We start from the raw sequence: 15,241 nt of genomic DNA, 5'->3' as shown, positions 1-15,241 counted from the left end.
TATGAGGAGCCCAGGATCTGTCCTGATCACTTACTTTACATCCAAAATATAGTTCATGTGATTTTTTTTTTGTCAATGAAGTTATATTTCTTCTCTGAGACTTTAATGTAACCTCATCACAAATGTAGCAGAAACTGTCTGGATGGTTAATGCAACTGCATGGCATTTTTATTAAAAAGTTCACTGTAATACACTCTCAAACACATAATTAAAAACACAGTATTACATCCAGCACCAAAACAAAATTTATGTATCTGTACAATTTGTGACTAATGGGTGACATAATTATATTTGGAAAAAAATATGAAATGATCATGTGTGTATCGTTTGTAATCATTTTAATTACTGTGTAAATAATAATAATACTTATTTTTCATGGATATTTATCAGTTCAAATAAATTATAGTTTATTTAGCAACTTAACTGCTGCAATAAATAATATATTGTATTTGCAATATTCATGCATATGTAATTGATGGAAAACAGGAAATGCAATTATAAAAAATCTAAGGCCAATAGGGAAATTCTGACTTCACATTTGGAATCAGTACCTATAAATACATTATACATTTGACTGAACAAATATTGACCATGTAACAAAATTATTGCTGTCCATTATTATTTATTACTCATTCAATATTTTAACTACTTTCAATGTTTTAATATTTATATGTTTTTTCCTTCAGTTATGCTGTTAATTGAAACAATTTTTTCTACTAATGAACAGGTGATTGATGGCCCTGGTTTCTTTGTAGAACCAACTATAATATCTGGTCTTAAACATGACTCAGAAGTTGTACATACAGAAACATTTGCACCTATTGTATATGTTTTGAAAACAGATAGTGTTGACGAAGCAATTGAGTGGAATAATGAAGTTAAACAAGGATTATCTTCCAGCTTATTTACACAAGATATATCTACACTGATTCAGGTAATTATTTTTTATAATTATTAATTCTTTTATAAAAGGAAATAAAATTCATAGCTGGTTGAAAAACTTACTGAAAAGATTCAATTGGAAAAAACTTTATTCATTCCTGTTCAAATGAAAAGAACTTGTTTTCGGTTTGCATAGAGCCATAAAGATAGCATAAGCAGATTACTTTTTTCATTACATATAGATCTCCTGACCTGTCCTGTGATAAAGATATAAAAAGTGTGTTCAATTAATAGAAGAGTAATAAATAAAATAATATGAGGTCTATTCAAAAAGTATCTGACTACAGGCTAAGTTGAAAAAATAGGTTACCTCTTGGATTCCAAACACAATGGTTCTGCCATTCCTGAAAACATTTCTGTAAGGTTTCTTTCATTATCACTATAAGCTGTGTTTTCATGTTCTTCTTTATATCCTTTTAAATCTGTTAAATCAGGTTCCTTTCAGCATCATCCTCAGGTTGGGGAACAATCAGAAATCCCAGAACTGTCTGGACAGTGAGGAGCTTGGCCAAGTTGGAGAATTCTTTTCTTGGCTAAGAAATCCTGGGTCAAATGCAAAGAACAGGTAGAGGCATTATCATAATGCAAATACCAGCTAAATGACCCACATGGCTAGTCTCTTGCACCAAATTATATGATGATAAAGTTGAACTTGACATCTCTTTCTTAACAAATCTGTCTTTTGATGGATATTTGTGTACAATTCTGCAGCAGTAAAAATTATCAATATCACTTTAACTTATCTCATTACTTGTCTTTTTTCACTCAAAAAATGATGAAGACTTCCACTTAGATGATTGAGATTTGGTTTCTCAAGACTCATCATTAACATAATCTTCATAAAGTCAGTATGGATCTCCATTATAATAACAATTCTGTTATTATTATAACAGAATTTTACAGTTATTATCTGCATGTCTAAATTATATGTCAGAATTGTTCGTGTAGAACCATTGCTAATCCCTATGTTTTTAGTAATTTCTCAGGTCAGTCAGGTTGTCCATGATCAAACTGTGCATTTTGTTGTCTATCAGTACATTGATCACAGTCAAAAGAAATTCAGTCATTTTTAATTATACCACTGTTTAAAACGAGTATGAGTGACGTACCACAGTTTTATTGTTGCCCAAAACCTGCTGAATTTTACAAATTGTTATACTTTGGGTATTATCAAACTTCTACCAAAACTAACAATATTTAATGCATTGTCATTGCATATGAAGTGATCTAATAAGCATGTGCTACAAACACATACACTGACTGTCTGGCAGTGGCAGCTCATAGCTAAAATTAGTTGGGGTGCTGTTCCAGAAAATTTTTTTCTGAGCCTTTTCAAGACTGTGGTTAAAGTTTTCTGTAAAATAAAAGAACCGAAAAAAAATGAATCAAATAGAATACCTGGAAGCAGGATAATAATCTAATTCTACACTTTATACATTCAATATGGTACACCACCGTATTTGGTTTAACCAAATAAATAATAAAATGTCAATGCAGATAATATTTTTTAATATTATTAGATAATAACTTAATAAAATGTCTGCTTAAAAGCACAATAGTTCAATGGTGCTTAATTTAAATTTCTATGTACACAGAAAAAATACATAATTAATTAATTACCTTCTCTCGCCCTTCTCTTTCACCCTTCCAGCGTGTTTTTGCAATCAGAGAGCACCCTTGCTTTCTGCCATCTTCTGATCACTACTGAAAAAATAATTAAACCACTTTCATATTCCATCCATTGACTAAACTAGAAAAGGGAATGAACAAGGAGTGTTCCATACACACGCGAAATAAAAAAAACTATCTTCTACCAGCACGTCAGGGATGGCACTGCGGGAGTGACAGTTCTCTCTTTCCCTTGCATGCCCAACATGTAGCTTCCTACGTGTGCATGTGTACAACATCGAAACACCACATCGCTGGAACTGTGAAGCGCACAGTTCCATACAAACATTTTTGTATCTTTTCATAAACTGAGAGATGGCTACTGACATTAAGCTTAAGGATTATATATTGTACAAGTGCAAAAAAAAAATTAAAGAAAAAAGGATTCATTATATTAAATGTTATCATTAATAATTAAACAATTCTTTTATATATACGTTCAAGCGCTTTCAGAATAAAATTCCATCATCAGGAACTTAAAAATTTATGTTATAATCTTAATAAAACTAAAACTTCTTCATAATGTATATTTGTTTATGTAGCATAATATAACAGTGGTTTTCATATGTCAACACCAACAACAGTGGAGACATTCATAATGACAGGACGTTAAGTCGACATAATTTTAAATATACAATGACCACTGTTACATTATGTTACATAACAAATTTACATGATGAATAAGTTTTAGTTTTAATAAGATTATAACATACATTTTAAAGTTCCTGATGATGGAATTTTATTTTGAAAGCACTTGAATGTATAAATGCATTGTTGGCAAGTGGGTTCTTTAATTAATTATATAATCATACCATGGGCCATGTTTGATAAAATTATTTAAATGTTATTGATAATATCAAGTGGAAATAGGGGGTGCTGCATGCTCCAGTTTCACAGTGCCTATACACGAGCTGCCACTGCTGTCTGGTAATAACTGCTCTTTTTATGAACAAAAGTAAAAATTTAATGAGCAAATGTTACACAGGTACATAGATTGGTTCCCTAGCAGAGATTACTTCACTCTACATCCACACTGGGCCATACTGTTGAGTTTTGTTTGAAATATTAAAATATTATGGGAGCAATCTACATAACTGAACAATATAAGTTTTTACCTCAAAGATGTTTATAAGCACCTCTTCGCTATAAATGTCTTTAGTCTTTAAAGATAAAGAAGAGACAGCAATATAACTGGCCTGGTTGTTAGGTTTCTCTGCTTTGACCAGATTTAAGTACAGTTAACACTAACAACTTATTTATAAAAGTTGTAAAAGGAAAAGTTACATATTTTTTATATAAAATGTTTATTGGGACAATTACAATTGTAAAATTTTTATTCTTACATTTTAGGTCTTCAACATTTTCCTTTATTGTTAATTTTCTTTACCATTTCATGAGTCTTTCCAAACTTTTGTCTAATGGTTGATGGTTCATCAATTATTTGGGAATCAATGATCTATTTTTTCTAGTCGGTACTTCAATCTTCTTCTACATCGCACTAATCTATCATAACACACAAGTTACTCTGTGTGCCTATATTCTGCATATGTACAAGTCCGTAGGATATCTTAACACTCTTTAATTTCATTAACTGTTCTATTCAACTCATCTTTTACCTGTACTTTGTTTCTATACAATCATGAGATATTCAGTTCAGCTGATTATATTTTTTACCATATTGCTAAAGACTTTTCTTACAGTAACATAACTAATACTTAATTAAGCTTCTTAAGTAACTTTACAACCCATCCATTCACTATAAATTTTCATCTCATGGTTTTCTTTCTCCTAACACAAATAACATTTGTGTTTTTTTTTGGCGATATCTTAAACATTGCCTTTATTTTACAGATTTGAAATCAGTGAATTGATATTTATACAGCATCTTCCAGTATTTGATCATTGGCAAACAGAACTGTATTAATAACAATGTTTTTTTAACTTCGGTATTAGCTGTCATCTTCAATTTCTATTCTCGCAGAACATTATTAATGTACAAATTTATAGGAAAACACCAAAACATTAACAATCCAGTCTGAATCTTGGTTATTTCAATTTCATACTGCAAAAAATGTTATAAAAACTCTTTTAATTTTTTTTAGATTAATTCATATATAGTTTAATAATTTATTTATTTCTTGCAGTGGATTGGTCCATTTGGTTCAGACTGTGGTATAGTAAACGTTAATATTCCAACAAGTGGTGCAGAAATTGGTGGAGCATTTGGTGGCAACAAACACACTGGTGGTGGACGGGAGTCAGGATCCGATTCTTGGAAACAATATATGCGTCGTTCAACAATTACAATTAACCATAGTAATACTTTAACTTTAGCACAAGGAATTAAATTTGAATAATTTTTTATGGCAACTTATCATAAAACCTTTTTTTTATTCTACTTATTATAAGACACTGAAATATTATAAATAAATATTCTAATTCACTGAACATAGTTTATTCAATAAATTTAATTTATAATCTACGAATTAAATTTAAAAATATACACAGAATGTGCATTGCTTTACACTATCTATTTTAACTATATCTTATGGCTGTGAACTACTTGAATAAGGTACATAGGGCATCATCAAAGTTGCTTTTTTTTAGAGGAATGATGCATTAGATTTAGTTAGATTTTGTAGTGAATAGAAAGAGTTATAAATATGATTTGTGAAAGTGTCGACTGAGTATCACCTGTATTTTGATGGATTGGTATATTGATAAGCAACAATTGTATATCTAGTTCAGCAAAGACAAAATCACTTTACTCCTGACTTTTCTGGTAACGGTGGCAATAGATTCTGATTATACTTGAGAATGGCTGTATCATTTTCAGGAGTGACTTGCAACAGAACCAGATCACTTACAACCATTAAGGTTATGGCATTTAACAACAGATAGAAACATGAAAATCTGTTTTTGTTATCCTTTATTACGGATGTTAATAATATAATATTTGCCACTAAGTGGTATTTTGAATGCTCAAGGCAAGATTTTTCTTTTTTTGTTTTCTGAATCAATTTTGGAATGTAACTCACAATCTCCATATTCTATTGTCTGTCTACAAATTCTATTTAAACACTTCATTATTTTCTATTAAAAGGTATTTTCTAACTTTATTTAATGATTATCTTATCCGTCTGCAAGTACAACAACCTTTCACAACATTAATTAGAATCAGACCAACAATAATACGTTGAGCTTTATGTAGAAATTGAGTTTCTTCAAATTTGAATTAAACAAAAGTTATTTTTGTTATTAGACAATCAATATGTTAATATTTCTTGCATATAATAAACTTTTCTCTTGTACCTCTACATTCAAAAAAAATTTATTGTTATGATCATTGCATGTGATGGTAACGATTGATAAACTAAAACTGGATTCAATATAAAGTCAGTCAACTTCCTATAAACTGAAATCACATGCTTTACTTTTAAAGTAGCAGTGAAAACATGCAGAAGAAACATGAAAGGAGACAGAGACAAAACATAATTATGTAAGTATCAACACCAAGAATAAAGGTTAATAAGCCTACTGAGTTCATTCAAACAGGGGTTCTGTACAGGAATTTGAATTTGAATTTTGCTGGCAAAACGTCTGAAAAGTAAGTTAATATTATTACCAAATCAGTTACATAAGTTCTTTAACCACAATATTTTTTTAAAATCTAGATTGCATTTACTATTTTATACTTAATGCTACTATGAAACATTTCATATTTCTCACCTGATCACGTGTTCAAATAGTCTAGTTCTCTTTTTTGAATACTGTATGTTATCTCAAGTTTTTATTGAAATGTACTTGAATATTTCAAAGATACAGAATTTTATATTTAAGAAATTTTTTAAATTCACTAATTTTGTCTTAAATACTATAAGCTGTTACAAATCATGTTCCTTTACCTTAACTAATCCTAGTTCTATTTCTTATTCTTTATCTTTTATCTCAATTTGAGACATTTGTACAGACAAAAATCTACTTATGCTTTCTGAATAGTTTATAAAAAGTCAACTCTTTAGGAGATGACATAAATTTTCAATTTCTCTGAAATTTTCTTTCAACTATATACATGATTTAACTAGTCAAATTTCTTATTAATAAAGCACATGATTTATAAGATAACTTTGCATTTTCAAAATAAACAATACAATATCATTAAGCGATAATGCTAGAAAGTAGCAGTGAAAACACTGAAAGGAGATAGAGAAAAAATATAATTACTTAAGCATATGATTTTCTAAGCCAAGGACAATTTGAAAATGAAATGTACAGACTGTAGAAAACAAAAATCAGGGTTTTAAAGCTATTTAATATTTTTCTGACAGTAATGAATCAAAAGTAAAATGAAAGAATAACTTACAGTCTTTCCCTACAAGTGATCGCTGTGAGTACTTCATTATGCAGCACATCCATTCAATAGGAGAGTTTATCACATACTTTAATCATCATGTCTGGAGTAATGGAAGCGACAGCTGCTTTAATTCTATGCCTCAAACTGGGTAGATCAGTTTGTAGCAGAGGCACATATGCAACATTCCTAAGACCTCAAAGAAGAAATCATAAGGTGGTCAGATTGGGTGACCTTCTTGGTCACCGTAAACAAGCTCTGTCATTGAGTCCATGCCAACTAACTCAGTGGTCGGGAAAAATATTCAATTGATCCCATACAGAGTTATGCTGGTACAAAGGCACACCATCTTTTTCACAATGAAAGAGTTCATGGGAATTTTCTGACCCCCAGATATGAAGATTAATGTGCATTAGGTTTCCACTAAGATGAACTGTTGACTTCATCACTAAACATAATATTATCGAGAAAGTTGTCAACTTCATGCAGCAATATTTTGATCGTGAAGTAAGCAGGCTTCAAAGCCTGCAACAGCTGTAAATGGTATAGATGCACATGTAAGCTTTTCCTTAAACCATTCAAAACTATAATCAATGGCATTCCTAACAAACCTTTAAAGATTATGCAAGAAAAATTTCCTGACATCTTCAACATTTTCTTTGGACATCCTTGGTTGTCCTCTACTGTTCCCTTTAAACAGACATTTCAAATTGATTATGTCATCAATGAATGTAGATGTCACTTGGAAGATCACAATTAAACTTTCTATGGAACATATGTTGAACTGTAACTGCAGAATCACATTTGGGAAACTGCAAAACTCAGAAGACTTTCTGTTCAGGAATTGCCATCTTTGCTAAATGTATTGTCAGTGTAAATGTATTGTCAAGATAAGGAATCAATCAACAGCAATCTGTGCAACTAAGACTGTCCTTTTTGTGTTATTTGATTCTAACCTTAAATCAACATTATAACCTCAACCGAATATTCTTTTTTGTCCACCTAGTACATCAAAAGAAATGAAGGTATAAAAAAAACAAAGAATTAAATCATAACATTAATAATAATATTATGTATTTATTTTCCAGTTGAGATATGTACCACTCATATATCTTTACTTATTATAATCATTACAAATACTCATATTAATATTTTCATTTATTACAATTAATATTTACCTACCTTAATAACAACTTTCTCATATTCACTAACACATTATTCCATAAGTATTACGTACACATATCTTACTTATTTAAATATATAATAACAGTGTTTATATGTACAAACATACATGCACACATAAATATTTATATAAATGCTTTTGTATCATAAAGTAGTGCTAAAAAAAAACTTTACTAGAATATTACATGTTACATATCAAGTTAAAAATACGTGACATAAAACTGTTAATGTAATATGAAATGCATTGATCAAGTGTCATTAAAATGATAATAATATTTTATTTTAACGTTAATAACAAAATAAAATTTAAAAGATTTTGTTTTGTGTAAATTGTAATTAACAAAACAAAATTACATAATAGCGAAGATTTGGCAATAGTGAGCGAAAATGGACAGTGTATTTTACTCCTTTACTTGTTTATCTTCATTAAGCATATGTTATGAATTTAATTATAGGCACCACTATTAAAATTTTCATAGCATGTATTATGAAAAAAGAAATTGTCTTTGAAGAATTATGGGCTATAGTTAAGAGCTTATGTACTACTCTGAAAAAAACTGAGTTTTATTCCACATTAAAACATATTAAAAACTGAATTTTTTTCCATATTTAAACTTTTCTATTATTATAATTATTGTGAGTTGTAATTTTTTACAAAAGACCCTAAAAAAATTATAAAAACATATAAAAGTATTTAGTCTTTCACCTGTTCTACTTACATGACAGCCGATTACAAAATGGCTGCTATTATTAAAAAATAATAATGAACCATCTATTCATTTTATTATGTATCAGTTTCATAACTTCATTCAGCAACAGAATGGAAAAAGAGTGCAAAAAAGTATAAATTTCATTAAGTTAATTAGAATCTCAGTCATCCTCTACCAGTTCCTTCAAGTATGACACAGTATCGCCCTTGTACTTGTAACTTTTGCTGTTTTGTTTGGGTAGGAAATGTACCCTTTTCCAACAGATTGCAGAGACGACTAGCTGTTTTAATAAAAATTCTCTTTTCCTATAGAATACTTTATACATATTGGTTGATATTATGAAACTATATACATATAATAATGTTTAAGACATGGTTTGATAAAAAAAATGTTCTTTGTTGAAAAAGAAACAGATATGTTCACCTTTCGTTAGAAATATAAAAATATAAGCGAGTGATTAAATTTGTTCTTAAACATACTTTTGTGAAAATATTTTTTGTAATAACTCCTGTTTTTTACATTCAGTAAATAAAATTAGGAAATGTTGAATTAGAAATATTAAGAAAACACATGAAAAATTTGAATGTTTTTATGAGTAATTTTCTATAAATAAACTAAAACCCAAAATTATACAGAGATCAAGTTTTAGGTTGCAGTATAAAACTTACAGTACAATTCATAAGACCAGGGCTCCATGAACTGTAAATTACAGTATGTACAAGCAACACTTATGACTAGATTTGGCTAATAGAAAGAGGAATAAGTAACCATGATATTTAGAAGAGCTAAACAGGTAATTTGCTGCTTGAACTATTGACATTCTTGGCTCCACAGGTAGTAATTTACTGCATTGCAAGTTATGTAGACAGTGTCTGGTAGTGTCATATAAATCAGTGTATAAAAATGAATTAATAAATAATAATTGTTTTAATTTAATTATTTAAAACAATTATTTAATTATGTTATACTTACCTGACAATATGCCTCGGCTAAAAAAAACAATCATAATTATGCAGCTGGCAATAATTAAAAAGTAACTGAATTGTATAGAAAAATGGACTAGTTGGTAAAAGCACAGTAGTAGTAACTTAGGTGCATGGAACTAGGTTTTAGCAGCAAACTTTTGGAAGAAAAATGAACATGTTCTGAACAACAGCAGTATGACCTTGGTTGTTGTGCAGTGATTTTTACTGTTGCTGCAACATACAGCATGTAAAGCAACTTCCACAACACTGTGTCAACATAGTGGAACACAACACTTCCATTTCCACCAACACTGTGTCTATTTTCTTGCTGTAAATGACGACAGTGGGTACAAGCAGTAAAATACAGCTCATGAAGACCCGAACTAATGCACAACTATTAATAGCAAAGCTTTTTCTATCATGATACATACAATAAAAATAATATTGCTGTTGACAATAGCTGTGTGATGTTATATCAAAGAAAAGTAAACTTTTAATTTTTAAATCAATTGCTCACATACATAAAACCATTTTTTGTCCTTCAAATTTCATGAAAAATATAAAACATCTTAAGTGATAAACAGAATATAAAATCAATTCGGTTGGTGAGTGATTAGATTTTTTTGAATAAGTGCTATTCTGTGATTCTGCAGGATGCAGTTTCCAGTTCTGTTTGGTTGAACTTTAAGAAATTTTAGTATCAATATTATCAGAATATTTCAGTTTTTGAAGTACAATTACCAACACTGTCTTAGGTATGATCAGCCTTAGATTGGACAATATTAATTAACTTGCCTCCTATTATAAGGCCGTACCACTTTGAAATAACAAAATAAGTTTAATGCAATAGGTAATGTGGCAAGGTCTTACCTTCCATAAATGTATCATACTAACATGACAACAATAACTCTATTAAAGCCTACCCCAAGCTTGTTTTGATAAGAGGAGAATAAATCATGTAAAAAGGTGAGTAAATTGATGCAGTGATTTCAAGTAGGTACAAATATTACATTTTAATTAATGTAATAGTTGAAAGTTCATAATTTTACACAATCAGCAAATCCCACTTCCTTATAGAAGAGAGAAGACAAGTATTCCAATATTTTCAAACTATGTCCTCAATTAAGGTAATTTATATCAATTAGAAATTCTTAGAATACAAACAGAAACAATGAAAACTGAACAAAGAATAAGGAAAAAAATTACACAACTCATTTTATATTATTTATTACCTGGAATGCTAGAACAATGTTTCAACCAAGAAAAATAATAATGATAAAATAATCAAGCAATCTTCAGAAGTGGTTGTGCTTCAGAATACAAGAAGTTTCATCAAAGAATCAAGGATATGAAATCTGTATACAGAATTTAGAGAACAATTTAGTTTCATAAAAATTGGAACTGGTGAAGGATCAACCAATGGAGGCAAATTGAGAAGGAGGACTAAGAAAAGTTAGATTGTTATACAACTGTGGATTATTTCTGACAGCTTTCTTGTACAAAATTCTGTAACTTGAACTTTGTCCTGAAAAAATGAAGCCACTTAATAATAGCTTTATTCATTTTTAAAACCTAGAATTAGAAAAAGAAAAAACATAGATAAATCCATTTTCTTAAAAAAAAAATAAAAATAAATTGTCAGTACACTTAACATGATTATATTAAAAAATATGTATTAAATTACGAAAGCTTATTAAAATTCTATAACACTAAACCCAGTTACTTTAAGTGTAATATGTTTTCATGCGAACAATCACATACTTATTTAACTGTAACTGAACAGACTTTGATTTTATGAGCATACTAGCCTACCAATTGCTAGCACTTTTTCATCTAGTGCCAGTTTTGGATTACGGTTAGGTAATATTTCAAATATAGAAAAAGAAAACTTATTTACAATTATTCATTATCTTGAGAAAGCTCATTGCACTTTCCCAATAGCTGTATAACAGGGGTGCATTGGTGTTGGAATGTCATTCCAATACTGCTTTTTGGGAGAAATAAAAAATTCTCCTTTAACATAAAGTTTGTTTTAACTTAAAGTCAATAAAAAATATAACCTAAATTATAAAAATCAGGCCGCATGAAAATAGTCCTTGGTTTTAGATATCTGAGGGCAAACAAAATAAGTCGCTAAAAATGTAATTTATGAAAAAAAGTTAAAAAGTTGACATGAAAAAGATGTTTTGTTTCTTATCAATGTAAACATTGGAATTAATGTGCATTTTTCATAACATTGCCATGTAGCCAGCCACCTGTGGACCATATTCTTGCAGTCTGCTATAATAAAAAATCAAATGTTCTGGTATTGGAAAATTTACGAGTACACCTCTGCTGTATAATAGATAAAATTAATATTTACTCTATTCCACTGAATTTATATTTTTAATGCTTATGTAAAAAATCTATGTTTTGATTTATGTATGTTATCAGCTGTTTTATTATATCTGTTTGCAAGAAAAATAAGGACACAATATTTTGAATGACAGAGCTAAATATAAAAATAAATGACTGTAATTTAGACTGTTGAGATCTAAACACATGAGAGAGAGAGAGAGAGAGAGAGAGAGAGAGAGAGAGAGAGTGTGTATGTGTGCAAGCATGAATTATCAAAATTTATGAGTTAACAAAATTTGACTTACCCCTAAAAAAGGTGTGTTATAATTCTCAAATATTAAAAATTATAACTAGGAAAGAAACTACATAGTAGTAATTTTTGAAGAGAATTACTGACATACTATTAGGAAATAAATTAAGAACTGGAAAGTGAAACATGCAAACTCTATATTAAAGATGACTGGGATGCAATCAAGAAAAAGACAAGAATGTGTTAAAACCATGCTGTGAGAATATTTCACTATAATACAACAGAGCTAAAGATTATGTTAATTTATTATACAATATCAATTGACAGATATAAATCAAGGAGAGAAATAAAAAACTGCTTGAAAATGAGTCCACTGACAAATATTCATTGCTCCCTGTGCTTTGCATGAAAGGTATAAAGTCGAGTATATATGGGCAACAAAAGTTACATAAAAAGTGTATAAGTACATTATAAGTTATTTCCTTAAACTTATCTATTAATATTTTGTTTATTTAATCAATAATACATAATACTTAAATATTATATATAATTTTAAAACAGCTTACCAAATTCCAATTTGATTTCCTCGAGTGCTTTCAGCTATTCTGCCATCTTCCAGAGGATAATTATGACTAACATATAATAAACTATAATCTTACATAATTAAATTATATATATAAAACAAATGATTGTCATTTTGTTAAAATTGATCAAAAGTTAAAATTTTATGTCTAAGTGACTATGTCTATATTGTAATAGTTTCTCAATTGTTATGTAATAATTAACTATTGAGAAACTATTTGATAACAATACTATAACTTTTGATAAAAAAACTTCTGTTATATAATAGATAAAAATTGAGAAAACTATTACTACAATATGGACGTAGTCACCAAGACTTAAAACTTTAACTTATGACAAATTTTAACAAATAACAAATTGACGATCAATTATATAATTATATATATATATAAAATTTAATTATGTAAGATTATAGTTTTATATATGTTAATCATAATTATACTCTTGAAGATGGCAGAAAAGCTGAAAACACTTGAGGAAATCAAATTTGAATTTGGTAGGCAGTTTTAAAATCATATATAATAGTTATTATACCAAACAGTGCCATATTCAAAAAAACTAAAAAATAATACTTAAATTCAACAGTAATAAATCTTACATGATTTACTAAATTATCAATAACTACATATATATAACATACAAGTCATGTTCCCAAATACATATCACATACTAATTTATCTACTTTCTGTATGACGTTTTAACTGAAATTCTTATTTTCAAGTAATTAAATACATATGTATTTTTTGGAGGGGGGAGAATCATGTAAGTTTTGAATGTACATAAGAACTTTAAACTACCCTAGAGGGGATAAAATGAACTGATTTATAAAACAAATGGGTTTGTTTTGTCCCAAACGTGGGACCTACTACATATTAATCAATAATTTTATCAACTGACCAGCAGCAAAGATGATTTATAATAAATTTTGAAAAATTAGTAAATCAGCTGTTTTAATCAATTATGTCTATGATTAAAGTACAATAAGTTAAAGAATGTAACCAGTAATCTGCCTTTTGATGAGATTAGAATTAGTTAATGCCCAGAGAAAGAGAATTAATAATTATAATAAAAAATGAAATAATTAAAGATAGTTAAAAAATTATATAAAAGATGTTACATAAAAATACCAGTACATGTACACTGTTAAAGCTTTAATAATATATCTTAACAATATCACAAAGAAATATATTATTTGCAAATTACCCCAGTTCTTCATAGTCCTTTGTCAAGCTTTCTTAGGCAACTATTTAAAAAAAAGGCACCATGCCAGTTTTTTCTTAATAAGAAATTTCTCTTTACTGCATGAATAAATATTTTTAATTACGAGGGCTGTCTAGAAAGTAACTTACATTTTAAAATAAAAAAAAGAAATTTTATTATATCCATCTGAAAGGGACAATCTTAAACTATTTTTCTATATAGTTGCCATTTAAACTGAGACACTTATCATAATGATGCACAAGCTTTTCAATTCCTTCTCTGTAGAAATCTGCCGCCTTATTGTTGGCATCCATCTTACATAAAACTTGTGATAACCAAGCTTCCTTGATACATTTTCATGCAGTAAACTTTGTAAAATTTGGGAGAAATGAAGCGAGAGTTCCATAATTGTATTGCGGCAATTTCACAGATTTTATAATTGATTTTCATCGTCAGTTCATCAGTCACAAGGCTAGGGCAACCACTGCAGTCCTCATTATGAACATTTGTGCGGTCATTTTTAAACTGAATGCACCACTCCATCTAAAGCCTTACTCCATCTTCACTCATTATTCCATCTCCGTAGACTTCACAAAGTTGCCGATGAATTTTAATTGGTTTGAGGTTTTTTTACCAGTAAAAATCTAATCAATGAACACAACTCACAATTCATGGGATTTTCTACTGAAGCGCACATTTCAATAATTCACAACGAACAAAGTAGAAAAATCATAGTCTACATGCTATGACAGCTTGATGCGTACTGATTGTAGAAACGTTTTGATGCCAAGATGGGGCTCTATCTCCACTCAAGGCACAAACATAAGTTACTTTCTGGACCGCCCTCATATCTAGTTACAAAGTTACATTATTGTTATAGACTTATAACAGTAAATAAAATAACTGTTACAGTATGGTTGCTAAGATTGTAACTCTGATTAGAAACAGACAAAATTAATTTTAAATGTCTGGTCACTCATAGTTTAGGTATCTTACAAAGTATTTTTTTCTTTACTTTAGCTTAGAGATGAATTGCGTAATTTGTAGTTTTATA

General features: G+C 29.0%; 1 protein-coding gene across 1 annotated transcript in view; it reads left to right on the top strand.

Annotated features, from left to right (window-relative positions):
• Aldh7A1 (aldehyde dehydrogenase 7 family member A1) overlaps window positions 1–5,058 on the top strand; it is a 28,083-nt gene extending 23,025 nt beyond the window's left edge. The window contains exons 7-8 of the mRNA XM_075363992.1: window positions 728–934; window positions 4,755–5,058. Of these exons, the coding sequence (XP_075220107.1) occupies window positions 728–934; window positions 4,755–4,967 (420 nt within the window). The 3' untranslated portion in view covers window positions 4,968–5,058. The remainder of the gene's footprint in view (window positions 1–727; window positions 935–4,754) is intronic.
• The last annotated feature ends 10,183 nt before the right edge of the window (window positions 5,059–15,241 follow it).

This window comes from Lycorma delicatula, chromosome 4, assembly GCF_047948215.1.
Source record: "Lycorma delicatula isolate Av1 chromosome 4, ASM4794821v1, whole genome shotgun sequence".
NCBI lineage: Eukaryota > Metazoa > Arthropoda > Insecta > Hemiptera > Fulgoridae > Lycorma > Lycorma delicatula.
This window is presented reverse-complemented; position numbering and strand designations above follow the sequence as displayed.